This window comes from Dermacentor silvarum, chromosome 1, assembly GCF_013339745.2.
Source record: "Dermacentor silvarum isolate Dsil-2018 chromosome 1, BIME_Dsil_1.4, whole genome shotgun sequence".
NCBI classification, from domain to species: Eukaryota; Metazoa; Arthropoda; class Arachnida; order Ixodida; family Ixodidae; genus Dermacentor; species Dermacentor silvarum.
Window position 1 is genome coordinate 94,789,702 of NC_051154.1, and position 27,084 is coordinate 94,816,785.

General features: G+C 44.1%; 2 protein-coding genes across 2 annotated transcripts in view; one reads left to right on the plus strand and one right to left on the minus strand.

Annotated features, from left to right (window-relative positions):
* Positions 1–1,609, minus strand: part of LOC119432764 (nuclear hormone receptor FTZ-F1 beta-like) — a 143,485-nt gene extending 141,876 nt beyond the window's left edge. The window contains exon 1 of the mRNA XM_037699924.2: positions 1,012–1,609. The gene's annotated coding sequence lies outside the window, so the exon portion shown is untranslated. The remainder of the gene's footprint in view (positions 1–1,011) is intronic.
* Positions 1,610–1,944: 335 nt separating this feature from the next.
* On the plus strand, positions 1,945–26,655 carry LOC119432775 (S-formylglutathione hydrolase-like). Its single transcript, XM_037699935.2, has 7 exons — positions 1,945–2,183; positions 2,314–2,412; positions 3,478–3,602; positions 4,246–4,310; positions 8,455–8,674; positions 21,865–21,966; positions 26,528–26,655. Exons 1-7 carry the CDS (start codon positions 2,024–2,026, stop codon positions 26,600–26,602), a joined length of 846 nt encoding a protein of 281 aa, XP_037555863.1. The 5' UTR covers positions 1,945–2,023; the 3' UTR covers positions 26,603–26,655.
* The last annotated feature ends 429 nt before the right edge of the window (positions 26,656–27,084 follow it).

Here is a 27,084-nt window from a genome sequence, read left to right on the forward strand (position 1 = left end):
ACCGTTCCGCGTTTGCAGTCTATCGCTGCCCAGTTCACGTTTTTTTTTTTAATTATTATTATTATTCCTTTTTCAATCGTTAAGGCAGCGCGGTTTCCCGACCTCTTGATTCAGCGCGGGAGCGCATACCGACGTAAAAACCATTCACGGCGAATATTCCGTGAACGCAGCAACGAATATACTAGCGGCAAGCTGTCTAGCGAGGGCAGTTATAGCTTAAAATGATTTTTAAGGAAGCCAGACGGCCGCAGAGAACAAAGCCATCGCCAGGGAAAGACTTCGTACTTCGTTATCAAATCGGGTCAGATGATTTTTTTCTCTAGTGCAGCTTGCTTGCAGCTCAGTGTCGGGGCGTGAACAATAGGCAGCACGAGAAAAGGGGGGAAGGGGTTGCCGGAAGCGTCAACTAACAGCTAGGATCCGCGATATCAATACTGTCATAAAAAGGGCCCCCTCAAGAATGCCAAGCATCTGCACCGGCAGCCGACGAGACATTGCTCAAGGCACTTTCCCAAGTTGCCGTGCAGCTTACGCTGGCGTTCTCATTTGTAAAACAATAAAAAAGAAAGAATTAGGCCGGCAAGACGACCGAGGCGCACTGCAAAGCGCCGCAGCGTTTTTTTATTACTTGCTATGTTCTGAATCATAACGAGCTTGAATAAGCGACGCCTGATCCTAACAACGGGCGTTCATTTCACCACCGATTGAAAGCAGAATACCTGAGGAGCGTCCAGAATTCAACCTCAATCATGATGCGATCATCACCGACTACGCTCGGTGTTGCTCGCAGACAATGATTAGGCTCATTCTGGAGAATCGGAGGAATTTTATAAGCACGTGGGTCATTTTATAATGCCGCAACGCAAAGCGAGCGTCAAAAAACTCGCTCGGCAGGGTCACTACCCTTGCGCTCCGGCGGACGACCCAAACAATATCGATCGCTCGCGATGAAGACTAGTTCCGCCAAAACACACTGGCGAGACAGCCGCAGGATTAGACATAGGCACTCACCTTTTTCCATTACGATTCGCGTCCGGCGGCTCCCTCGGCGAAGCAATAACTTCTTGCTTCTGTCAGTCTGCATAGCAGCCAACTAGGCCTAACGCAAATGTCGGCTGGCTGACTCTCCGAAACCGAAAACCCCACATTCACGGGCTCACAGAACGCTTGCCGATACCGATCTAGCAAATGCATCGGTATGCCCCGTCTACTGGAGCCACGCTTCATACAGAGCCAACGACGGCATCGTAGCACACTCCCGTAGTGATAAATTTGTGCAACGCCAAATTGCAACACACTACTAGCACAGGATCACGGCGTTATGCACCCTCGCTCAAGGCAACACACCGTTCCAGCTTAGTCATACAGTTCATAGGTGTCGCGACGCGCTTTTGGCCAGCCACCTTTCCGGCCACTGTGCGTGGTCCCCACTCTACTTGCATTTGACATTAGGACGTTCGGCGCTTCGGCTGTGAAGTGAAATTGTGCTCATACACTCTGGCAGTGCGTAAGGCAGTGTAATGTACGCACGGCGCGTACGTGAAGCGCTTGAAGCAGAGGCCTAGGCAGGCGCAACGCCGATTGCTTTCCCTCGGTCTGTCGAGCAGGAGCCGCACGATACAAAAAGTAGAGATGTCGGAAAAGATATTCAAGAGAGATAGATGACAATCCCTTAGAGGTGCCAAATTATTGCTGCTTATTTCTGTGGTGCAGAAATTCAATGAGTCTAATGCTAGCCGTCATGCTTTTGAAAGGATGTATGACGAGAACATTCCGCTTGATTCCGCTATGCGTAATGGAACAAAAATAAAAATTGCCTCCACATCAATTACCTGTTTAGGGGGCAGCATATACCACCCCATAAAGTGGTGTGGCAATAAAATTTGCTTACGCACACTCTAGTGCACGCTTCAACGTACGCACACGCCACGTGATACAGACCAAGCAGCTACTTTTTTATCAGTGAACTGCTGCCTTTGCCTGCTACTATCGAGAGGTGTGAAATTGGAAGCAAAGATCAGAAATGGAAGCGCTTACGTTGGTTTCCAGCAGCAAGTGTTTTAATGGCCTGCAGAAAGTCTACAGTCACTTCAGTGAAACACTAAAATGCACAATGAAGTTTGCAATCTACTTGCCGCCTAAATCCGAAGTCGCCTCCGTGCCTCTTCTTTACTGGCTTTCTGGTGAAGTAACTACTGCCTTTTCGTTTTGTAGCAATCGCCTCTGATTTTAACTACGAAATGCTTGCCTTGGAATATTTATTGTGCTGTCCGGCTAACCTGCGTGCGTGCTAATATGCAATTTGCATTGCAGGGCTGACTTGCACTGAACAGAATTTTATACAGAAAGCTGGAGCCCAGAGGTACGCCAGTGAAATGTCAATAGCTATAGTATGCCCCGACACAAGCCCTCGTAAGTTTGGGATTAACTTATCCTATTGTGGTCGTTCAGGGGTTTGCAAATACATGTTGAATTTAACATAGTGTGCACACGTGCTTGCGCGCTTTATACCGTATTTTATGTATACGCGTGTGTGTGTGTGTGTGCGTGCGCGTTAGTATGCCATGCTATGTGTGGCGTTTTCAATCTCAGTGGCGAAGTGGCACTTTGCAAACTCCAGCTGACGAAGTTCCGGTCCACTGGTCGATATTGTTGAAAGTAAATACTCGTTCTGTCTACCTAGTAACGTTGCTCAAGTTTATAAGTTGCAACACATACTGAGGAAGACCTTAACCTAAGAAGCCAATGGAGCAATGGGTAAATGATGACGGGAATTGTAAGAAACTCCTAAAAAGTGAGCAGATAAAGAAATGGGAAAACACTATTTGCTAGTCACTAATGCAATTACTACGCGTCCGACCTGCCCACCACAAAACTTAGTGGCTATGGCGTTACGTTGCCAAGCACGAGGGCGCAGGATCAACTTGCGACGTCGGCTGTATTTCGATAGGGCAAAAAAAAAAAAGGGGGGGGGGGGGGGGGGGGTAGAGAAATCGTCCTTGTACTGTACATTGGGTGCATGCCATGAGGTCAAAATAATTTCGGAGACCTCCACCATGGCGCGCCTCATAATCAGATCGTGGTTTTGGCACATAAAACCCCAGAATTTAATTTTTATTGAAAGGTGCCTACGGTAGGCTGCTCTTGAGACAAACTTTGTTCTGCCGAATTCTCATGTCTATGAGGGTCTGGGATCTTAGTGACCCATAGATTCAGTGCACTTCTATTAAGCTGATGTTCTGATGAGGTGAGCATATATACAGTGGAACCTCGTTGATACGATCTTCATGGGAACCATAAAATAAAGCGTATCATCTGAAAATAGTATCATCCAACGTATTATCCAACCAAATTGTATTATCGGGAAAAGAAAAAAAAATTATCACGAAAAACGTATTACGCAGAATTGTATCAACGAGGTTCCACTGTACAAGGTCTTTGCATAGTAGTATTGAATTAAGGAGTAATTTTCTTCAGGTGGATGCAACATTGAAGGAGAGGATGATAATTATGACCTTGGCACTGGTGCTGGCTTTTATGTGGATGCTACCCAGGGTAAATGGAAGGAAAATTACAAGATGTACTCCTATGTGACAAAAGAGGTGGTGTTTTTTTTTCTGTATTTTCCTTTCCCACAGTATCATTTATGCTACAGTTATAAGCTAGTGATCAAACCTCATGTTTCTATTGTTCTGATATCCCCATCAACATGGCAGCAGAAATTGAAACATTACACTGAATAGGGAAATATAGGGTGCATGTACTTGAATAACAAAGGAAAATTTGCATTGACACATTCTCTGATAACAGCGCTAGCTGTGGCCATAAGTCTTTCATGGTTCATATTTATCATAATTCAAATAAAACAGTGAATTGCTGCATATTCCCTGCGAGTTTTAAGCACGAACAAGACAGTGTCCTTATAATAAAGTTCATTACTGCCATTGCGAAAAAATCAAGTTTCAAGAACTGATTAATGGTTTCAAATTAAGGTGATTTGTAATAGACAGTAATGTTCAACGCAACAAGATGGCTTTTTTGGGGGGAGGGGGGGGGGGGTCTTTTCCTTTTTTTTCTTTTGTTCCTTTCAGTAAAATAGTGAATTTATCGGCACAAACGAAAGTAGGCATGGATATGAGCTGCTTCAGTAGTATGTTCACTCTGCATAAAGACATGCAGTAGTGTCACAAATTAATGGCCATGCTACTGTTTTTTTTTTTTTTTTTCTTGTTACAAAAATTCCAGCTGCCTGCCATAATCAAGAAAAACTTCCCTGTTGACACTACCAGACAAGGCATATTTGGGCACAGGTATGCTGTCCTTGCAACTTGTCACAGATGCTTTTTTCATTTTGTCACACTATTTAGGGAAAATATCTGCATTGTTTCATGGGGCTTGAACATAATATTTTATCATATTTCATGCACACATCAAGCTCACATTTTGCTTAAGGGGGCCCTGAACCACCCCTCGGGCTTGGTGAAAAACATAACAGTGGGCGTTGCAATAGGGATGCTATTCCGATGCTGCTGCAGGTTTCACAAGGTTCACAATACACATATTAAGTCGCAATTGAGCTGACTGAACCACTAGGAGTCCTGCAATATCTTTAAAATATAAAAACAAAGTTTAAGTAAAAATTGTGTTTTATTGCCATCTTTAACACACTGCTTAACGTGGCTGTTAAAGGGGCCCTGAACCACCCATCGGGCTTGGTGAAATAACATAGTCCGCGGGTAGCATACGTTGCTGATAATATCTCAGCCAAGTTTTGCTGTCGTACGTGGTCATGGAGCTCGCAAGCGGAGCGCGAAGTCACCTTTCTCTCAGATGCTCTTGTTTGAACAGGAGCCATGATCCTCACTCTTTTCTATGCGTTTTATTTTGTAATAAAGCACATTCCTATACGCTACTGCTATTGGTCGCTGCGGTCGGCTACACCACCGCAAGGTGCCACCACGAGTCCACTGGCGAAGCGCACTGTGGTTCGCTGAGGACAACTGCATTTTGCTTACGTTCAGCGCTTCATAGGCACCAAAATCAGAAGTCGTGGCGTGTACGTTAAAATCCAAAAGAACTGTGCGCCACGGTGGCATTTCGAAGGTGAAATGTTGTGGCCCCGCCCCACTCCGCAGTAGCCTTTGCAGTGCAAGTAATTGAAGAAGGAACTGGAGCACAACGTAGGCTGTGTTTGATTGCCAATAACTCCGCTTCTGCTGAACGCATTGAAGTGCTTTTTGCTGCAAAGTATTTCTGAAATAGCCTATTTTCACTACAAATGTCTTTCTCCACTTCGATAAAAAGTGGTTGAGGGCCCCTTTAAGGCTCATTCACACTAGGCTGACATGACACCGATTTTGGTGTGCCGACTGTTGGCGACAGCAGTTTACAGGACGGAAAACGCTGTGGCCAACAATCGGCAGACCAAAATCAGTGTCATGTCAGCCTAGTGTGAATGGGCCTTTAGTAATGTATAAATGTGTTTGCAAGTGACTCCAGTGTGACATTTCTTTAATAAAAAGAAGTCACTAGAGAAAGTGAGTTCCAACAGTATGGCATAAAAATATTACACTGCAAGAGTGTATACTGAAGAAGTGTTGAACAATGTTGAGCCGAGGGGCCCGGCTCCATATATATATATATATATATATTTGTGTCTGTGTGCGTGTGCGCTCACTATACTGGTCGTCATCCTATGAGGGCCCCCCCCTTCCACTGAAGCGAGACTTTAAGCCCTGCAAAAATCCAAACTTTGATCGCATAGTCTTAATGTACCCCCAAATATCAGTTTTTCGTTTAACCTTCATGAAAGTGTAGCCATCGTGGCAGTTATTAAACCTACGAACTTGTCCTAAGTAGTGTTAATACACTGAGCATACTTCATTATTGCTTCCATGTACACGTTCGTTCGGTCAAGAAGTGGCTGATCAATATCAGCATGCAAGAGGCAGCAAATATTTGAGGGCTCACGGTGCAGCAGTGCCACTCACAGGTTTCAGCAGTGCCAGAAGAAAATGTATTCAGCCAAAAACGTCTGCCGTCCCCACCCCCATTTTCACCCCATGTAGAGAGCAAGGCTCAAGCATGTACAGTCAGCGTCACCCTTGCCTAGAGCGCAGGAACGGCGGCCTCCGGGGTGCACCGGAGGCAGCCAGCGACGTCTAACGGTAGGTGCTGGGCACGTTTGGTTCCAGCAACTAGCATTAGACGTCGCTGGCCGACTCCGGAGTGCCCCGGAAGCTACCATTCCTGTGCTCTAGGCAAGGGTGACGCTGACTGTACATTGGCATTACCATGAGACGTGTATGAAATTCAAGTTCTTTTGGCTTTCATGCAGAAACTTACAACTGGTTTTACAAACAACGAAAAAAGGCAAACAGTGTGGCAAACGAGCTAACTGTGGTGAGTTGGGCACATAAAACAAGTCATACCTAACTTGGGGATAAAACATAAAAAGAAAAGTGTAGAGAGCACAGCTTAATGAACTTGCCACTGGGCACAGCATTGCCCTCACCATTTGAGAACTACAGTTTTCTCCATCATAACTGTAAAAAGGAGCAAAAAAGCATTGGAAGGCAGTGGAGAGTCGAGGCACACCAACTTTGGCTATTAAACACAAGTGTAGTGGTTTGGGCAAGTTGGTACATTTTCACTTCATTTGCATAGCATATGCTAAAAAAAAGACAAAAAGAAAGAGGTGGCGACACACATAATGATTTGTCCCCTAGAGCTGGGTCTCCTTCTATTGTTGCAAGGGTGGCTCTTTATAATTTCACTGATGCAAAACCGGAAAAATTCTTGCGGGAGACCTATGGGTGTCTTGAAACTCTACTAAAAGTGCGTTGCACCTTCTTAAAGAGTAAGCTTTAGCTCGGGGCCAACTACAATTTCCCTATTCAAATACATGTAAAACGCAGAAATGTTTTTGTGAGACTTGACTGATGTGAGCGAAATGTCTTGCATTTAAGAGAAAAAGTTAAATTCCAATGACTCTATGAAGCAGAATTTTGATTCAGGGCATGTTGTTTTCTGCAAAAGTTCCCAAAAATTGCTGTTTCAAAAATATTGAAGCACAAAGTTTGCAAGTTCATAACTGCACCAAAAACAGATAGTGCTGTTATGTCAGTTGAATCCATTAGATCACCTAAGTGGACAAACTTGATCTATGAATTCACAGCTTACGTGAAATTCTTACAATGTCTACAAGGGTTTTGCAAAAGTCCTACTCACAAAATAGTGGTATACTTCAGAGTAGTGTATTGTACAATTTTGTCCACTTTAGATGTATTAGGTGCAGTTTACAGAATCATGATATATTGTTTTTCATTGCTGAGTTACAGAGCTGTAAACTTCATAGATGAGTTGTATAATTTTGCAATATTCAAGAAATTTGAAAATTAACACCTAAATAAAAAATCTGCTCTCTACAGTCACTGGATTTTAACTTTCTTGTTAATGCAACAATCCTTGTCAAAATTGGTGCAGTGGTTGCTGAAAAATTTAAGAAATGATTTCTCTGTTCCAATGTATTTAGATGGAGCTCTTGAGCTACAGTAAAAATGCTTATTCTCTTAAAGTTTATTCTCTCTCTCTCTCTCATTCTTGAGCTATACTTCCTCTCTAAGCACAAATTTTTGGACTAGGATACCAGCAACTAAGATAATCTTGGAACTTTCTAAGTTTTAAAGCCAATAGCTTTCTTTGGCTCTTTCAGCTGTTTTCGTGGTTGGTCAGGGGTCAAATTCAGCAGGGAAAATTCTCTCTGTCGCTTGCTCTCGTTCATTTTGGCTATTCACTTACATTGGCAATCATTGTCAATGGTTTCTGCGCACTTTTTTTTAAAAATGACTCTCCCTTTTTCTTACAGCATCAGTTTGCAAACTACTAAGTCATTTTTCTAATTATGTAAACCTTGTCCAAAAATTTTTTAAAAGTACAGTTTTCTGAGAGTTTAGTGAAATGACGAGAAAAGGACTGAAGTTCATCTTATAAGGTGGTGATTTTGACATGTTGAGTGGGAGCGAACTTTCTGTGCTAAGGCTATGCCAGCTTGTCTGCTGTAGCATGGAAGGCTATAGTACTCCCATCTCAGGATATGGATAGTTTGGACCTCTGAGGTGACTGTCCTGTGATATACTTGATAATGGTGATAGTGAAAATTATACTTGTTAATGCTAGCTCTTATCTTTATTGCTTTTGGCTGTTTTTACATTTATGTCTGTACAAAGGGCCCCAACAGTCTAATGGAATGTTCATGTAGCTTGTGTGGCACTGAATAAACTGGCTATGCAGTGTGTGGAGCACTAGTTGAATATTTGTGCTAATTGAAAATGATAAGGTGCTAGTTGAATGGCCATTAGTTGACGTACAGCCTTTGATCAAAACTGAGGCCCTGAAAATAAGCATAAGTTGGTTTTAAATTTTGTCTGCTATGGTTATCTTCTTCTGTTGCAGCATGGGTGGTCATGGTGCACTTATTTGTGCTCTGAAGAATCCTGGCATGTACAAGAGTGTGTCTGCATTTGCACCCATCTGCCATCCTACTGAGTGCCCCTGGGGTAAAAAGGCGTTTTCAAACTATCTTGGTGAGGACCGTGCTGCATGGGAAGAGTACGATGCCACCTGCCTCGTGCAAAAGTACAAGGGGCCACCCCTGTGGTTCTTTATTGACCAGGTAAAACATTGTCTAATTCTTTCAGCATTCATGGGCATATTTAACCCTTTGCAGTCACAAGCCTTTACCCAGTTTGCAGTTCCGGTCAGAAGCCATTCTGCGCATTTTGAGCGCCATGCAGAAAAAATGCTCTAGTACACAAACACATGTTAGGGGATTTATTTGAGAAACATTTCTCTAAACCCTTTGCTGTCAGCGGTACTTGAGCATAGTATTGAGCATAGTTGCAGGTGATCACCACATGAAACGTTGCCTCCTGGGTCATCACAGTCAGTGTCTTCTGACATGCTGTCATCCGAGGTCGTTTGATGACCATCTGAAGGCGGCACATAGTCCTCCTCGGCACTAAAATCATCATCAGACTCACTAAACTCGCAAGAGTCCCGTCCATAAAATGCCCGCACAGAAAACTTCGCCATCCGGTCATCAGTACGCGCTACAATTTGTGCACGAGAATCTCTTCAAGTCCCTTGCAAGAAATGCTCCCCTCAACTGTGAACAACAAAAAACTGCAATTTGTAATTGAAAACACGGTCGAGAGATGGTGCAACCTACCCAAATAAACTAAATAAACAAAGAATGCGAGCAAACGCGCGCGTCGGGCGCTTCCCTACATGTGGACGGAGCCGATATTTTCGCATGGCGGTGTGGGCCCGACACATGACCGTAAAGGGTTAACGGACACCAAAGGCGAGCACTAAACAGGCTGATCTGGTAGATTGCTCATTTTGAACTTTCCAAGTATATGCTTGGTCAAAGAACAGATCTTGGCGTGGAAAATTGCATCTGAATTTCCCTTTGCCAGTCTCCTTCGCGTGAAACTTCTGATATTATCGGGCAATGCCATAGATATCAGTCTTTTTCATCGATTTTCGTCCTCAACCTGCATGAAGGGTACAAAAAAAATCTTTCGAAATCTTTTTCCTGAACATAATGTTCAACACTCAATTACCGTATAGACTCGTGTAAGGGCCGTACCCCCAACATTGCAGCCCAAAATTTTGAAAAAAAAGTTTCCAACGGAGAAGCAATCGCATTTGGTTCCCCAATGCCACGCGCGCATCGTCGAATTTTTGCACGCTGCTAGATGGTGAGAGCCATCTAGTAGTGTCATCTAGTATCTAAAGTCATCTAGTAGTGGCCCTTACACAGGACTGAACCAAAAGGTTCGGTCCCGTGTCAGGGCTACACCTTGCCAGAATTGTGAAAAAGTGCGGCCCTTACACAAGTCTATACGGTAGCTTTAGCCAGTCATTCTCACGACGTATGATGTCATGGAAGCTGCTTCAATAATTTGAAGGTGGCTTTGTAGCATATTTCTCGGTTATGAATGTTTTACAGTGGAGCTGTTATACCCTAGATTCTGTCGGTTAGTGTGCATAAGAAAAAAAGATGGCGGCCACCCCAGAGCTCACAACCGGCTGATCCCGGTGATAAAAACTGTGATAAAAGCATATCGCCGGGTATGCCCCAACTGCGTTTAATTGCGAGAAGTATCAAAACGTATTGTGATTTAAAAAATATCGTAATAAAAAAAGTAAAACCGGAATAGACACTGTTTAGTATGAATTGCAGTTTGACATCACGGGCTCTATAGGCAAACCACGTAATCTTATCTGTTCCCTTCCACCCGTGCAATGGGTAGGCCGCGTGCGGTGAGGACTGCGGAAAAACGGCACGCCTACGAAAAACACCGTGAACAGAAGCAGGAATGTGCGCGGTGACGGCTGGCGGCACGTAATACGGACAAAGACCGTGCCGCAAACGCCAAGCGTACGCACCTTTTGTCGGATCGCCCCTACAGACTCCACTTCCATCGTAATTGTGGATGATTTCAATATAGATATGTCTCGGCCAGACGGAAAGTGGTTTGTGGCATTTCTCTAGGAAAGGGTCGACATTCAATGTTCCACAAACATCAGTGTGCCCACAACGCGTCATCGGTCATGTATAGACCTCACATACAGCTCTGCTAGTCATCCACCTTCACAGAGTGGAATGGCTCTGAATTTTTCTTATATGCCAGATCTCTTCTCTTGGGAAAAGTGAAGTATTTGCTATTTCAAATTGTATATACAAAACTAACCAATTTTGCTTTTCCATTTGAGTATCCTGTAAAGTATTTGGTCATGATAGTTTGACTGATCTCGTATTGTAACGGAGCCACAACTGCCGCAACTGCCAGTTCAGAGTTTTGTATGCACTGTGCAGTGGCAGTACTGGTCTTGTCTGCCACCAGTGATGTCATTGATGGGGTCTGGTGAGAATGGCAGGTGCAGAGCACTTGAAACCTTGGCAGCCCTAGCAGAAGCTAGTTCACTGGGCAGCACTCTTGAATGTAAAGGAATTCCACTGTTACATAGGGCTCCACTATAGTCTGCCATCACTGCTGTGGCTAGGGTAAGGGCCAATTTGAAGTTCTTTTCAAAGTCTACAACTGTGTTATTACTTTGTTTTTAGAAGCATCTGGCACAGCATTGTCCTTTAAGTACAGTGGAATCTCGGTGATGCGATCACGGTTAATACGAATTTCCGGATGATACGAATTTTTCCGTGGTCCCGGCCGAGCCCCATTACTTTGCAACGTGCTGGGGAACGGTTGTTACGAATCGATTTTCGATCTGCATTGGTTGATACGAACAAACGTCACCCCACCGACGGCCGCGAAAGAGAACAGCGCGCAGTCATGCGCTTTCTCCCTTTCTCATTTAGTGTGGATGCGTGGACGCGGCGCCGGACAGCGCGGATGCCGCGACTGGGCGCAAAGAGTTTGAACCGGTGGCACTTTTGTTGCTTTTGTGCTTTGCCTCCTTTTTGGCAGCCCATCGGATGGAGTGGCTGCTGTGCTTCGGGCCGCGTTCTTTGTGTTTGTGCCATTTTGCGTAGTCGCAGGGAGCTATGTCTACCGAGATACGATCTCGGCTGATTCGAGCGGCCGCGCCTCCGTTGGCGCGTCTTCCGTCAACTGCGTTATCGGTGTTGATGGCACAGGGCGATTGTCTGTTTCGCTGCTGGAGTCACACGGTGCAAGATAGCGCGGCACGTAATCCACGGTGGAAGGTAGCGCGACAAGTTCAGTCGGGTGCTCCTCCGCTTCTCCCGCTAATAGACGTATTTTTCTTGCCGTAGGAGGCTTGCGCTTCCGTATTCCGAAGGCGTGCTTCGTCCAGAATTTCTTCTCCAACGAGCGACGATCCTTCACTAACCTGGGAGCTCTCAGTAGTCGGAATTCTGCGTGTCAAGTGAATACGCTGGTGTGGTTTACGAGGCAGACAACTGCGGTTGCCATCTTGCCCCTGCCACAGCAGCAACCAGACGCCTTTCAGCACAGCAGCCAATCGGAAGCCCGCTTTCATCGGAGGGCCCGTGTGACTACCTATCGCAGACCCGCGCTTCTTTTGTGTTTGTGCATTTGTTACAAGATGGCGACGACGGACGAATTAAGAAGCAGAACGGCGAAACATTGAGCTTTCGAACAATACTAAGAGGGCGGCGCTTGGTGGGGGGAAATACGAGATATGTCTCCGTGAACTGCGGTGATTTTGCGCGATTTAAAGCTGTTTTCTCGCCCTGCGCACTGACGAATTAATTTTTTTCGGCCACTTTTGCGTTTTCAGCCAAACCATTTTGATACAGCGTAGATTAGGCGTTGCAGATACCGAAACGCGTGGTTTTCAAAAATGGATTTTTCTTGCGATTTTCGCCATCTAATCCCCGCGTCCCCCCATAATTCAGCTAGTTTTAATTGTGTTTCGATGGTACGAATTTCGGCTAATACGAATATTTTTTGTGACCCCCTGAGATTCGTATCATCGAGATTCCACTGTAATGTGTTAGGACTATCAGCTCCCGACGAAATATTTTATTCAAAATGGTTTACAGACTACATGTGGAAACAGTTTTGAATTAAGTATGAAGCGTGTTTAAGATGGTGCATGAAATAATTTTGATTGCCTTTGGTTGTCTAATGTCCACTAGAATCCCCACCTCCTGAAGTCCTTTTGTCAGGCAGTGACCCTGTTCATGACTAACTCGAGCAGCCCTGCTTGACAATAAATGCAGAACTGACGGTCCCAGTATCATTTTATGAGTTCTCAGCCATCAAAGTGGTTTGAAATTCAAAAGCATATCAAAAGTAAAAGCAAAAGCAAAACTATTTCGGGGCTGCACCTGAGTCAAGATGTTTAGGATAGCTTTTTCTGCAGCTCCCCTGTCTGTATTTCTTGAGGCAGAAATAAATTATTATTATTATTATTATTATTATTATTATTATTATTATTATTATTATTATTCACAAGCATTTCAAATTGCTTAGAGCTGGTATAATGGCAGCAGCATTAACATTTGGGGTAGTTAGTGACACACAGGAGAGATATGTGTTGTCCTCTTCTGTGTGTTGCCATGTTATGTTTGTGTTGCTTATTCCAAGGGAGAATGGCAGTGGGACTAGTAGTTTAGCATATTAATAGAGTCAAAGCCTAAAAAAAAAATATTAGCTGCTGCATCAAAAAAAGCCCTGATTACTACTACTATGCTTGTATTGGACCACTGCTTCATTGAAAAACTGCTAGGACAATTCTATACTGCACTCTAGTTGTGGGTGTGTGTGCTACAGTGTTCTAAACTGGCTATGCTGGATCATATTGTAGTGCTTTGCACACAGAAAACAGGAGTGCTTGTGGCTGCTTCACAGGTGCTGTGAAGGAAGCTCCTTAAATGTGGTGCACTCCTTAATTCGTTAGAAGCTGCTAACAGTTTTGAATGAAAACCAGCACACTTTAAGGTGGAATGTGAATATTATACGTGACAGATTAATATTCCTCCTTCTGTGCCAGCCTTCGCGATTCCATAAAGACTGGTGTGAGCCCTTTGAGTGGTTCTAACTACTTCTGTTCACCCAGTGGAAAGTGATGTTAATAGTGGAAAGTAATAATTTCCACTGGTAAGTACGGCAAGTGCAGGTATCTTTTTTTTTTTTTTTTGAAGGTCACACATAACTAGGAAGTACATTCAAGATAAATTAATGCAGTGAAGATGGTCTCAATTACAGCATGTGTTAGTGCTTCATTGATTCATTCATTAAGGAAAAATGGATTTGCAGTGTCTGACTTGTGTGCAAGCCAGAGAGGACTGACCTAGAAAATTAACATCTTGCGTATATCATGGACCTGTTCAGCACGCCCTTTGCTACACACACACAGCAGTTTTCAGCATTGAGGTTCATTTTGGATAAATTTTAAACCGTGCATATGCTGTCAGCAGTCACTTGTCAGCATCATGCTGTGCTAAAAGTGCCTAAACATTTGGCATGTCTGTTGCAAAATATTTAGGTACCTCACACATTTGAATAATTGAGTGCTTTTATGGCACAGTGTTGTTTTAGACCTCCATGTGGTTGCAGGGAAAGCATATTTGAGGCCAGATATGTCCAAAAATTTGTTCTTTAGCTAAAACTGGGAAGCCAGAAGCATAATTTCAATGCAGTATGCAATAAATAATTTAATAGCTTTGTATTACTTTGTGGTGCTGATCTGAATTTGTCAGGTCTAGTGTAGTCAATAGTAGCATGACATCTCAAGACATTGCAGGTACACTATAAGGCAGGTAACATAGGCTGCTGCTGCTATTACACACATGGTACATGAAGGTACTTGCAGTGTTGCTTACAACACTGAGATGGCTGTTCTTAAAGACATGTTACCAACATTGGATCTGCCACGATCTTGGCACATATGTTGCTCATGGTTTGGGGAATCACACTGAGCACCTGGATTTCGAAAACTAAAACCAAACCTACCTGATCACCAGAAAGTGTTTGAAAATGAGGATGTGTGTCGCACAGGGTTCATGCTGATTTTGGGAGAAAGCAAGAAACAGCCATGTGCTCCAAGAAACATGTGAATAACATGAAAATACATTAATAACATAGATCAGAAAACAAACTGGGACAGCCGATATTCTAATAGACAATAAGAGAAAAAAAAATGGAGCCGGGCAGGTCATGTGATCCGTAGGATGGATAATCCGCGGACCATTAGAGTTACAGAATGGGTACCAAGAGAAGGGAAGTGTAGTCGAGGACGGCAGAAAACTAGGTGAGTTGATGAAGTTGGGAAATTTGCAGGCGCAAGTTGGAATCGGCTAGCCAAGACAGGGGAAACTGGAGATCGCAGGGAGAGGCCTTCATCCTGCAGTGGACATAAAAATAGGCTGATGATGATGGCATGAATAAACATGAAAATAACATGCACAAAGCAATAACGAATTCTCATCTCATATATGGGTTTGAGTAGCATTCACAAATGCCTACACCTTCCTCATCAAAACGACTAGAAGTGCCGAATGTGTTGTTTGTAGATGTAAACATATAGAGACAACTGCACACCTTCTGCATGATTGTCCTTGTTTCAGTACACAGAGAAAAGTGCTTGTCACGAATTTCAGTGCTCCAGAAATGGACAGACAGAATGCAAATATGTAAAAGAACATACAGAAAAATTGTAATGAAGAAAAACAAACAGCAAACTACCCTGACACACTATAAACACTATACACTCACGGAACACCTCAAAAACTAACTATACATATAAAAAACAAACAAGCCCTCTACTACATATTGTTTCTCCGCTCGACTAACCAACGCGAAGTCACGAACAAACGAACGTTCTGACCGTCGCCAGTCGTGTCAGATTCCGGCCCAGCGTGGCAAAGGACGCCGTGGTTCCGATGCAGCGTGGGCGTTGACCTTCCTCGAGAGCGATGAGGCTGCATTCTTGCGCCGAGACCCGCGTGGCACAGGACACGGTCTGGGCCAGTCGGCCATTGTGCCACTGCCGTGGCATTGGCGATTGCCTTCGTGGCAAAGGACAGCAACCGATTACGGCAACGTGGGGCTGGACCGGGGCCACGGAACACAGCCACAGCGACGCAGTTGGGGCTCAGGCTTAGGAGTTGTCGCTGGCCAACTCGCGAACGTCCCCTCTCTGGTCCGTGGTCCTCGAAGCTGCTGCCTCCCATCTCGAGAGCACAGCTGGAGATGGAACTGCTTCTTGACCACGTCGGCAATGCCCACTCATCTCCCCATGCCTCTCCTTTTTCTTCATTTCTTATTTTTTCTCTCGCACTTCACGTGCTTCACGTCTGCGGGTCCCTTCTCCGTTTCTTTGCCGGCGTCTTCGTCTTTTTTCACATTATCACACGTCTTGCCGGTGACTCATGACAGTGCTTTGCACCACACTCAACAACCTTGACAACCATCCCCTTAAAGGGGCCCTGAACCACCCCTCAGGCTTGGCAAAAAACACATTCAATGGATGGCATATGCTGCTGTGAACATCTCAGACAAATTTTGCACTCTTGCACGATGCGTGGGGCTCACAAGCGGAGCACGAAGTCACTTTTTTCTCAAACGCTCTCGTTTCCAAAGAAGCCATGTTACTCACTGTCTTCTGTGTGCTTTATTTCGTCATAAAGCACATTCTCTTAGACGGTTGCTATTGGTTGCTGTGGTCGGCTACGCAGCGTAGTTACCGCGTCCGCCGCAGGGTGCTGCCACGAGTCCACTGTCTAAGCACACTGTTTCTTGCTGAGGACAACCGCGTTTGGGTTACATTTAGCACGTCATATACACCAAAATCGGAAGTCGTGAATGAAATTTGAACTGCGCGCCACGGTGACATTTAGAAGGCGGAGCTTTGTGGGCACACCCCACTCTGCCGTAGCCTTCGCAGTGCAAGGCGTTGAAGAAAGAACGGGAGCACAACGGAGGCCGTGTTTCATTGCCAATAACTCCGCTTCTGCTGAACGCATTGAAGTACTTTTTGTTGCAAACTATTTCTGAAATAGCCTGTTTTCACTTCAAATGCATTTCTCCATTTCGATAAAAAGTGGTTCAGGGCCCCTTTAAGAAAAACAGTATTCTTGGACCATAGTCCCAGCCATCGTCAACGTGAGTTGCTCTAAAAGAACTAATGTGTTTTTTTAAAACATTGGGACTGAATGAAAAATGTTAGTTGCCTTCCTTGTACTGTGTAAACGCCTTTGACTGCGTGATGCCATCCGCATGCATGCACAAATTCACTGAGTCTTTCCTCCCTCCCTCCCTCTCATGATTATATTTTCCATCCCTAGCGTAGGGTAGTCAACCAGACACTTTTCTGGTTAACATTCCTGCCTTCTCTCTCTTCTTCCTCCCCTTCCCCTAGTGCAGTGTAGCCAGCTGGGCAGTTAATCTGGATAACTTGTCTGCCTTTCATAAAAATATTGAGGGTCCTTTAAGCTCCTTAAATGTGGTGCATTGCCTGAATTCCTTGAAAACAGAGGTGCAGACAGTTTGTAATGAAAACCAGCACACTTCAAGGCGGAATGTGTAGTTGGGAAGCCTTGCATTGGGTATCACATATAAATTACCAAAAGGTGCATTACATGCTCTATGATGCACCTTTTATTATAATGCATAGTGGGCGCTGTATTCCCATTTTATTGACTATTTAGACAATTGTTTTACCCTTTACCGCAATAGTGTATCATACATGACACACATAAGACAACTTCAAGCATAGTAGAACCAAAAGAAAGAAGACCCTACATATTTAGCCTAGCAATGAAATACATAGTGCCTGTAGCACTAGAAAAATTTCGGAGTTAGTTTTCTTAAGAAATGTATGGTAGCACAACATAGCAAAAAGTTCATAAAACACACAGGTTATTTTACCAATTCATACATACACTTGCAATCAGTCAACAAATAATATTAGGGTATTTGTTTAATTATTAACTATAATGTTCTGAACTAGAAATACCTGAAAAGTTTTGGATAACTAGGAGTAATTGCTGTATCATACGTGATACAGCATGGAGATATGGGTTGTTTTGTGGAGGAGAGCAGAGATTTGTGTCCTCGTGAAACAACAAATTTGGTGACCAAATATGTTCCTGAGGGCTGTGCTGTTTCTTAGCATCATTAGCACTGTTATGGAGATGAGTATTTCAGAAAATCAAAATGCCAGCATTCCTTACGATAAACATAGCCTGGGGCCTGCCGTGTTCCAAGAGCTCAAATAAACAGCAACAACAAATTAATCTCGGAGGAAGCCGAAGAAGATTTTCTCTCAGCTTGCCTCAAGATCCTAAAGGCTACTTATATAAAAAATTAACAGATAAGCAAGGTCTATAAAGAATCTGTCCTAGATATTGTAGGTATCAATTAGTCAATGAACAATGATGTCATCAAATGTTAAAGAAATTTGTACTAGCTGGAGCTGCGAAAAATACACTCCATTTTTAAAGCAAAGTTCAAAGTTGTTTCTATAGTTCGTTATTTTTTGCAAAGTTAACTGCAATTGAAATGTCCTTCTTTCTGCATGGTCATGAAATATAGCCGTAACTTCGTAGTGTAGCAAACGTGAGATTTGTTTAGGCATATTGGCCTAAACTAAAGCTTGTCTTATTTTTTCACAGGAAAATATAAATTCATGCAGTAAGGGGTTAATTTTGGAGCTTTGTGCTTGATGGAGGCATAGCACCAGTGACAACATGTCATGCCAGTGCACAGTAAATGTGATTTCTTTGTGCATATTATTTTCCCTGTTCATGTTTCTCGACGTACACGGTTCGTTTCTTATTATTTTGTGTGTTTTTCAATCACCACATTCAGAATAACCTTATGCAGTGCACTTGTTTGTTGTCAAGCAAGTATGATTATATCGCTATTGCTGCAGGCACCGCAGCATGTGTATATAGCCTTTGTGTGAATACTGAAGCTAATAACCAAAGCAAACAGATCTTGGAACAGCTGTACAAGTTGTAGTTGGGTATTCAGTGTAGCGAAAAAGAATACAAGTTCCAAATGTGTGAAGACAGCTTTAAGGTAGGTAAAGTGCATATAAAACACGAACAGCGAAAAGAATGAAAACATGCAGAGCGTTACTTCCAGCTAGATTTTATTATGCAAGAAAACCCAAAGAAATCGGGAGCTTCAGGGATCAGAGCGCCCGAGAAATTTTTGATGTGGGTATTGAACGGCTTGACCCCAGTTGCATCAGCGCCCTTTCTCTGTCGCTCTCAAGGAAAGAGCTTGATCATTTCCAACACTAATTGATGTGGTGCACCAGCTTCTTGAATTACTCTCTGCTTTGTTCTCTCCTGTCTCTTTCTTTCCTCTTCCTAGAGTTTTTACACATGCACTTTCTTTTACAGCGAAGCTATTAGCCTCTAGTTGGTCAGGATTTTTCGCCGCGGCGTCCTCATAGAAAAAATACCTTCAGCAATTGAAGCGAAAAGCGAAATCTTTGGTATAACAGATACAGCACAGCATTCGTTTGAATAAAGAACAAGCACAGAACAAGCATCCAAACCACATCATTGATTATAAGGAGCTCCTGATAACAATGCGTAGCGCTCCTTGCGTATGTTTCCCGGTAAACAATACTATTGCGCAAGCTGCCGTGCCAATGGCAGCTTGCGACGTAGGGAGTGACGTCACTAGCCTTTCATATATAAAAGAACCAACCTAGCAACTGATTTGATTGTTGTTGCAGCACCACTATGGGTAGGCAACACATAGTTAGGACTCCCGAGGAGCAATGGGAATACGAGGAGCGGCAAAGGGAAAAGAAACGGCATTACGACCAGCGGCGGCGTGCTACCGCTGGTCGTATTGCCGTGGAATTCCGCATGTCCACATTCTCCTGTGGCTGAATAATGCGCCAGAGGGGGAATTGAGCTATAAAGCATTGCATACCCCCCTCAGCAGTTGTAGTGGTGGTTTTCAACAGCTTCACTGGACATCCACTTTCGCAGGGCCGGGATAGCGAGTCATTCTTTTGGTGCCTCGGTTTTTCACACTGCCTTTATCACCTGTTTTAACTTTTTATTCCCCGTGGAAGTGTTCTAGTGTTTCATAATGCTAGTTTCTTTTTATACAATTTTTGCGTTATTTTTGTTTTACCTTTTTGATCTCCCTTTTTGTCCCATGTATAGCATAGGGAAAATTATCCGTAGTTCTTAACTGAATTAAAGAAATAATAAATAAATGGAAATGAAAGTGGATGAAAAAACAAGTGGGCTGCGCTACGCGTGTGATGCTCTTACCACTTGAGCTACCGCAGCGCCATTTTCCCATCCACTTTCTGGGGTATTTATGTTCATCTACTAGAACTAACCTTGGGACTGTTAGCCAGCGCCACCACTCACAGCCTTGGCAGCAGATGTGAACATCCTTTCTGCTGCAGGTGTCATGTCTACATGAACTTTTTTGGGTGAAGGCAACTGGTCAATAAACCCACACATGCTACCTGAAGGCATCAAAGCTGTCAGCTTTGACACCCTCGCTACATAATGAACGAGAAGAAAGGAAACCGAGGGGCCCGATTTTTAATAATCGTATCATAAGAGGCCAACGAACAATGACACCAGGAACAGTGTAGGGAAAATTATCCGTAGTTCTTAATTGAATAAAGAAATGATGTATAGATTGTTGTCAAGGCGTTGTTTTCCATGTGGGCGTGATTTTTATCTGTGAGTGTGCGGCTTGGGCATCGCCTCGATGGCCAATAATGTTGGTCAATTATCCAGTTATTGAATATTTCTGACGCATGCGCTGTGGCTATGAATGGTGAATGCATATAATACGTTTTTTTTTTTTTTTGCGTAATAAAATTTAGTTGGAAGTAGCGCTCTGTATGTCCTCATTCTTTCTGCTGTCCGTGCTTTATTTGTGCTTTACCTGCCTTAAAATATAGTTGTACCAACTAGCTCGGATACAGAGCCTAGTGTAAAGACAGCCTTATTCACCGTCCTTAGCTATCATCTTCAGCATCTGTGAATTATTTTGTGGTAAAAGAAGTGCAACAATGGAACCACAGAGAGCAAATAACATACAAGTCAGGCGTTTCTCACCATCAGTGGTTACCCATGTGCTTGCTTGCTTTTATTTTTTATTAGATGAATGGTGACCATCTGGTCCACTCGGACTTCTCTGTAAATCCTTGAGTCACCCTTGCATACCTGCCAACTCTTCAGAATTTTCTGTGATATTTACGAATTTAGACCCGTGTTACAATTTTACGAATGTCGACTCAATTTTTACGGAACGGAAAATTGGTTTTATTCATGAAAAATTTGGAAATTCCTAATAAAGCCACACCAATGCTGGTAGATTGGGGCGCCTCTTATGTAGGGTGCACGCATAGAGATAGGGGTGTACGCCGTAACCTTCATTGCTTGCAGAGTAAGGGCAGCATTTTTCACTCTGTGACATTGCCCGGCTTGGTGCACATTGTCCCCAACGTCACTGGTTGTCATTACTCTCAACACACTGACCCACCCTACGTAAATGGCGCCCCCAGAGACGACGGCGATTTCGGGTTGATGCGGTAGGCGCAGTTTCTCTATAGGAGGCTGTGGCCTGCCGTCACGCCTGTCGCCTTCGCTAGGCCTTAATTTGCGGGTATGCCGTGTTGTGTTGTCCTCTCTTTCTTTTTTGTGTGATCAGCTGCTGCGCCAGGCGCAGTGCGACTCCGGCACTCCGGTGTTTCATAGTCGTAGCGGCTGCGAAGTGAGATGACGTGCTGGAAGCCACGTCAGTACTTGCAAGTGTGTTTGCAGTTGTACTTTTCGCCAGAATTCCCGCTCCCCCCCCCCCCCCCCCCCCCCCCCGGTCATGAGTTTACAAATGTGAAAGTCTTCAGGTTGGCAGGTATGCCCTTCAATTTTGACTCAAACATTCCGAATGAACCCTGGTGACACATTCTGAACATCTGCTTTGTGCTCAGTGATTAGCAATGATATTTCGTTATTTTCAAAATGGGTGCTCTAATATGGTTCGGTAAAATTGGCGTACTAGTCACTGCATAGTGTCCCATGCTTTCACAAGGCCAACATTTCTACTTTTTCGAACATGTACTGTCCTGAAGTTGCATTCTTGTTTAACTCTAGCTGTGAAGACTTGGGTTTCTTGTTTGAGCATTATCATAAATCGAAGCGCTGAAAAGAACAGACAGAAAAAGACCATGTCATGTACATTTCTCTCTGCCTGTTTCTGCATTACAATTTATCGTAATTACTTCTAAACATTATTGCCTTACAGTTCCCTTTGGCACAACCTATTGTGGCCCTAATGTCTGTAATGTGTTTTTAATTATGGTGCTTAACAGTGCTAAAATCTATTTTCCTCATTCTTTCTTTGCAAGGGCAAAGAGGACAACTTTCTAAAAGATCAGCAACTCCTTCCAGAGCATCTACTGGAGGCTGGACAGAAGAATGGTGTGGGCATCACGCTGCGAATGCAAGAGGTAAAGGGGATGTGTGCAAGTTGGAGCACTTCATCTAGAACCATAGTGGCTAGTTCTTTCTCTATGAAAAAAAAAAAAATATATATATATATATATACACACACAGTGTAGACCGCTTATAACGTAAATTGCCAGAGTCATGAATATCCGCACTATAAGCGGTACCGCACTATAACCAAAGTAACAATTTTCATGGCCCGCACATATGCAAACCATGTGCACCGAGTCACCACGTGTGTGCAACAGTCGAGGAATGCGGCTAGAACGTTTGCATTCAATTTACAGTCAAATCTCGTTAATTCGAAATAATTCATGCGGCGGCGGCACCTCCGACTGGCATTGCTCCGGCACCGCCATAGAGTAAAAGCTTAGGAGAGATTCCTCAATGTCGCGCGTGAACAAAAAAAAAAAGATAGAAAAGAAACGCAGCGGACATTTCACCCTCTCTCAAATCGCAAGGTCGCTGATTCTGCGTTGTGCTGGAACATGCGTGTACGTGCCGACGTTTCAGCCACGCTACCGTAGCCACGCGTAGAAATTGGAAGTGAACCCTTCTTTCTCTTTTATGCTTCCTCTACTTTCTAGTCACGTGTTGACCTTGCACGCTGCGGCTACGGCGCAGAGGGAAGCAGCGGCACTGTCCCAGGCCGGCCAACGAAACTACCCACGCCGGCAAACGCCCGCTTCCCGATAACGGCAGAAAACGAAACTTCGGGGAGCTGGCGCCGGGCCGGCTGGAGCGGCGCGGCGCCTGCACGGCGGCGGGCGCGCACGGTGACAGTCGAAAGTGAGGGAGGGCGAGGGGAGCCACCGAAGCGGCGGAGTTGCCGAGGCGAAATCCGCTTCCCTGCTGCCCTCCTCCCTCACATTCCACGGTCTCCGCGTGCGCCCTTCGCGGTGCTGTGCCGGCGCCGCCCGCTCCCTGAAGTTTCGTTTACTGCCGTTATCGTAAAGCGAGCGTTGGCCGGCGTTCGCAGTTTCGTGACCCTCGCTCGCTATGCGCGCCGTGATATTTCATGACTCGCACTCAAGATTCTGGTTTCAGCCTCACTGGCTGTTCGTTCGCACCACATGCCCTTCTCCTCTACTTCGTCTCTCTTTCTTCCTCGAGCACTCCTTGGAGCGCCCGTTTGAGGGGAGCGTTCGCCGTCTCCGCTGACTTCCGTACTCCTAGGCAGCCGCACTGTAACCGGTATTTCGTTTCTAGGGTTGCCAAATGGGCCCCAACAAAAAATAGCCAAACGATCTCAAAATGTAACCCAAAGATAGCCAGACCCAAATTTTTTGTGACCCAAAAGTAGCCAAAAACATAGCTAAAAGTTTGATGATGTTCTGTAGGTGTCTTATAGATGGTGCAGATGGTTCACCGCGTATTTCCGACTCCAAAATTACTTCCGCCGCATGCAACCAGCAGAACAGTGGCCTCAAGATCTGCGTAATGAATTCTAGTGAAAGCTGCCACTCAGACGTGGATTTGGACACCACTTATTGTTACGAGCCGAAGGATTTCGTTTCCAATTGATACATTATTAGTATTTACTGAGCCACGTTATGAGCTAACTTTAGTTCACGCCTCGCTTTACTCTAGGCATTTCTCTATAAGTGTCGGGCAAAATACTGCCAGCTCCAGCCTCTAGAATCAGCTTCGGCTCGTCACGATCGAGTGCCCAAGAGGCGGCCCGAGCTCAATGCATTTTAGAATAGTGATGCCTTTCCTAAGCTTGATTCATAAAGTAAGCATGTTATTTCTATCCCACTCTCTCTCTCTCTCTCTCTTTCTCTGTCTCAATTTGGTATTTTTTACTCGAAAGCAGCTTTGTATTTTCTACTCGAAAGCAGCTTGACGCTGAGTTAGCAAATGCTGCCGCTTAGAGGCACACTGGACTCTGGAGAAAACTTGAAGCCTTCTCGCAATTTCCTCGTGCGAAGAAGGGACAGTTGTGACTGTAATTCGCCTTTGAGTGCAAAAACGAAACGACCTGCTGGCCCGTAGCAGAAGAGGTGAATTAAAGTTTACAGTCTCAATTGCCACTTGGATTACGGCGCTGGCAATAACCCAGGTGGTATTCGTATCGAAGCATTGAACTGTGCAATTTTTAAACAGGGATTCCCTGGCAAGGTTCGTGCAATTTGAAAACGTGTGCGTAAGTTTCTGTGAATGCAGGCACGAATGCGTGTGTTGCTAAACTTCCGAGGGGGGCTGTGTACCTTACCTTCAGTGGGACTTGGAAACAAATAAAGAAATGTAATTCCACTAGGGAACACATGCGCGTGCGGCGACGATGTTACCGTGTTTGGACTTTAGACGCAACCTCAAAGCGACGACTACGACCACGGTAGAAATGCGCTTGGAGTGCCCATATAATTGCTATCGCAATAAAAGGAAATACCTCTTGCTCAGTTACCTGTTATTTTATCATAGACAACCAATCTTGTTAAACCTAGTGAAAGCATTCTCACGTTCCAAAAATACTCATTTTACGGGTGGTCAGCCCGCCGGGGCAGACAACAGTAAAGGAAACAAGCCCGCGCACTCTGATAACTCGTTCTTCGCGAACACACTCGGCTTGACCAGGCTGGCGCACCCTCCGTTACCGTCACTACGTCACACTAACTGAAAATGGCGCACGTGTGTTCTTGCTTCTGCAAAAAGGAAACACAATAAATATCCTATAGCGCATTCGATTATGCTTTCTTTAATAAAGCCAGTGGGCCAACAATATCTGTGTGTTTCCAAAGACTAGAAGGGCAAGAGGGGACGGAACGTTCCGGCAGCGGTCCTCCACGCGCACCGTGCCGTGGCTACCGATCTTGAGATAACGGCAGACGACGAGCAAGTAAAAAGTGCGTCCAACGCAAGTACGAAGTGCGACAGCGCGCTCGTGCCTGTGCCGAAGTTCGTGATCATGTGGGAGCCTCACGCAAGACCTTGACCCTACCTTAAAATATCCTCATTCTCAACTGCAATAACTTAAATTTTGAATGGTTTTATGCTTTGCAGATGCAATAGTTGCCTTCGAATGCGGAATGAATTTCGGAAATTTTGTGATAGAGTAAGATCTTTACCGAGTTTCTTGCTCCATTCCGAAACAACGCACCACCAGACACTTTTAAAACCAAATATATGCGCATAAAGTAAAATTTACATTCGAAAGAGGGGTCCTTCTCCCATTCCTTCTTATATGCACGGCTGTATTTCGGCCACTTGCCCATGCTTAGTTTTGAGAACGGGTTTTTTACTGAACCACGCGTGAAGCGGCAGCAGATGGCGCCGAAACCAAAACAAAAAGAGAGCTTAGCCTGGAAAGACGTGTAAACATGGCAGCGATGACTTAACGCCATCCACTCAGCAACGACATTGCCTAAAAACACAGCCTTCGAGATTGCCTACATAACTTTTTCACAGCAATGAGCTTTGGGTTTTCATAAACCGGCGTTCCCAAAATTTGTCAGTGCTGACGGGGTCCCGGGGACCCGGAAGTCCTTAATACAAAAATAGCCCAAATATAGCCATGTAGCCAACTTGGAATTTTCGACGCTGAGCCGCGTAAAAAGTAGCCCAATTTGGCAAATAATAGCCCAATCTGGCAACCCTATTCGTTTCCCGCAACTGCACTATAAGCGATATGTGTATACATGGAGTGCTATGAGAAAATAACGGGAGTCTGAAAAGACTGCACTATATCCGGTCCTGCACTATAAGCGGTTACGTTATAAGTGGTCTATACTGTATTACAAGTGACGTATTTACAAGGAATGATGCAGCATCTGATCCTAGATCTTGAAATTGTAGACAGAACACCATGATAAGAATGAGTGAGAAACAAATACAGATAATGCATCACTACGGTGGATTTGTGCTATGGCTAGAAGGACTTGTGCCAAGAAAAACATTGGTGACATACGTAAATGGTATGAATAATGCTTTGATAACGTGCTTCATTCAAGCACTTTTTGTGTATACTCAAAGGCATGGGAGTGTTGCAGTTATTCTCAAGCAACTCCACATCGCAATAATCACCAAGGAGCATTATTCAAATGTAGTGAACATTTAAGTAATGTGAGCACTGCTGTCTAGTAGGCACAGTCAAGAAGCTCCAGGCAGAGGAGTATCTGTGAATGTGAGGTTCAGGTAAATGGGCATGTTTGGCTCATTGACTTCTACAGTTGGAAGGGCCTGCGAATTGGCAAAAGCAGTGTGCAGTCTGGCAACCTCAGCTGTGTGAGACTTAGTGTGTGTGTTCTTGTTCCTGTGTTATTTCTGTTTTTTTTTTTGTTTTTTTTCTATGTGAATCATTTCTTGCAAGTGATAGTGAAAGGACTTTCGAAGTGCAGATTTGCAGCTTCAGTTTGAATAATGAAATGGTGGCTTAATGAATTTGGGTCTTTAAAACAGCCTGTACAAAGAGTGGGAGGGGGTGGTTCCTCTGCATGTCATGATATAGAGTGTCAGTAGTCCTTCAACCTACTGATATTTTTGTTCCAAATACTGTTGTTAAATTTGTTCTAGGTATGCTGTATGCTTGCTTACTTTCTGTATATGTGTTCCATGTTCTTGCAGGGTTACGACCACAGCTACTTTTTCATTGCTTCATTCATTGAAGATCACATCAAGCACCATGTTGCAGCCTTGTGAAGAAATCGCCTTGTACTACATGACATAAAAAAATGCAATTTCCGTTATTTCAAGATGTACTCATTTCTATAGCTAGTTTGTCTATACAAAATGTTTGAACACTTCAGCCAAACCAAGAGCACTATTGCTGCAAAAATTGTATTGTTTATTTGTGAGGACATATATAAAGCTACAATGTCGGAATTTTAGCCTCGTGAAACATTGAATGGCCAGGATGTTTGTTGCCCTTATGCGTTGAAGAAAAGGTAAGCTTATTTGGGAGAGTTGTCTTACAAAACAAAGTTGAAAGGAATTTTATTGCTCATTATTAAACAGTAAAAGTACAGATTAAGTTTTATTGAAAGCTTCCATTGGCAAATGAACTCTATCAAAAATGAAAATGGCAGCCACGTTTAAAAGCTATGTGCAATGAAATAATAAAGTTTCCTTAGCACATTCTGCTTTCCAATCCTCTACCACTGACATGAAAAAAAGAATTGAAA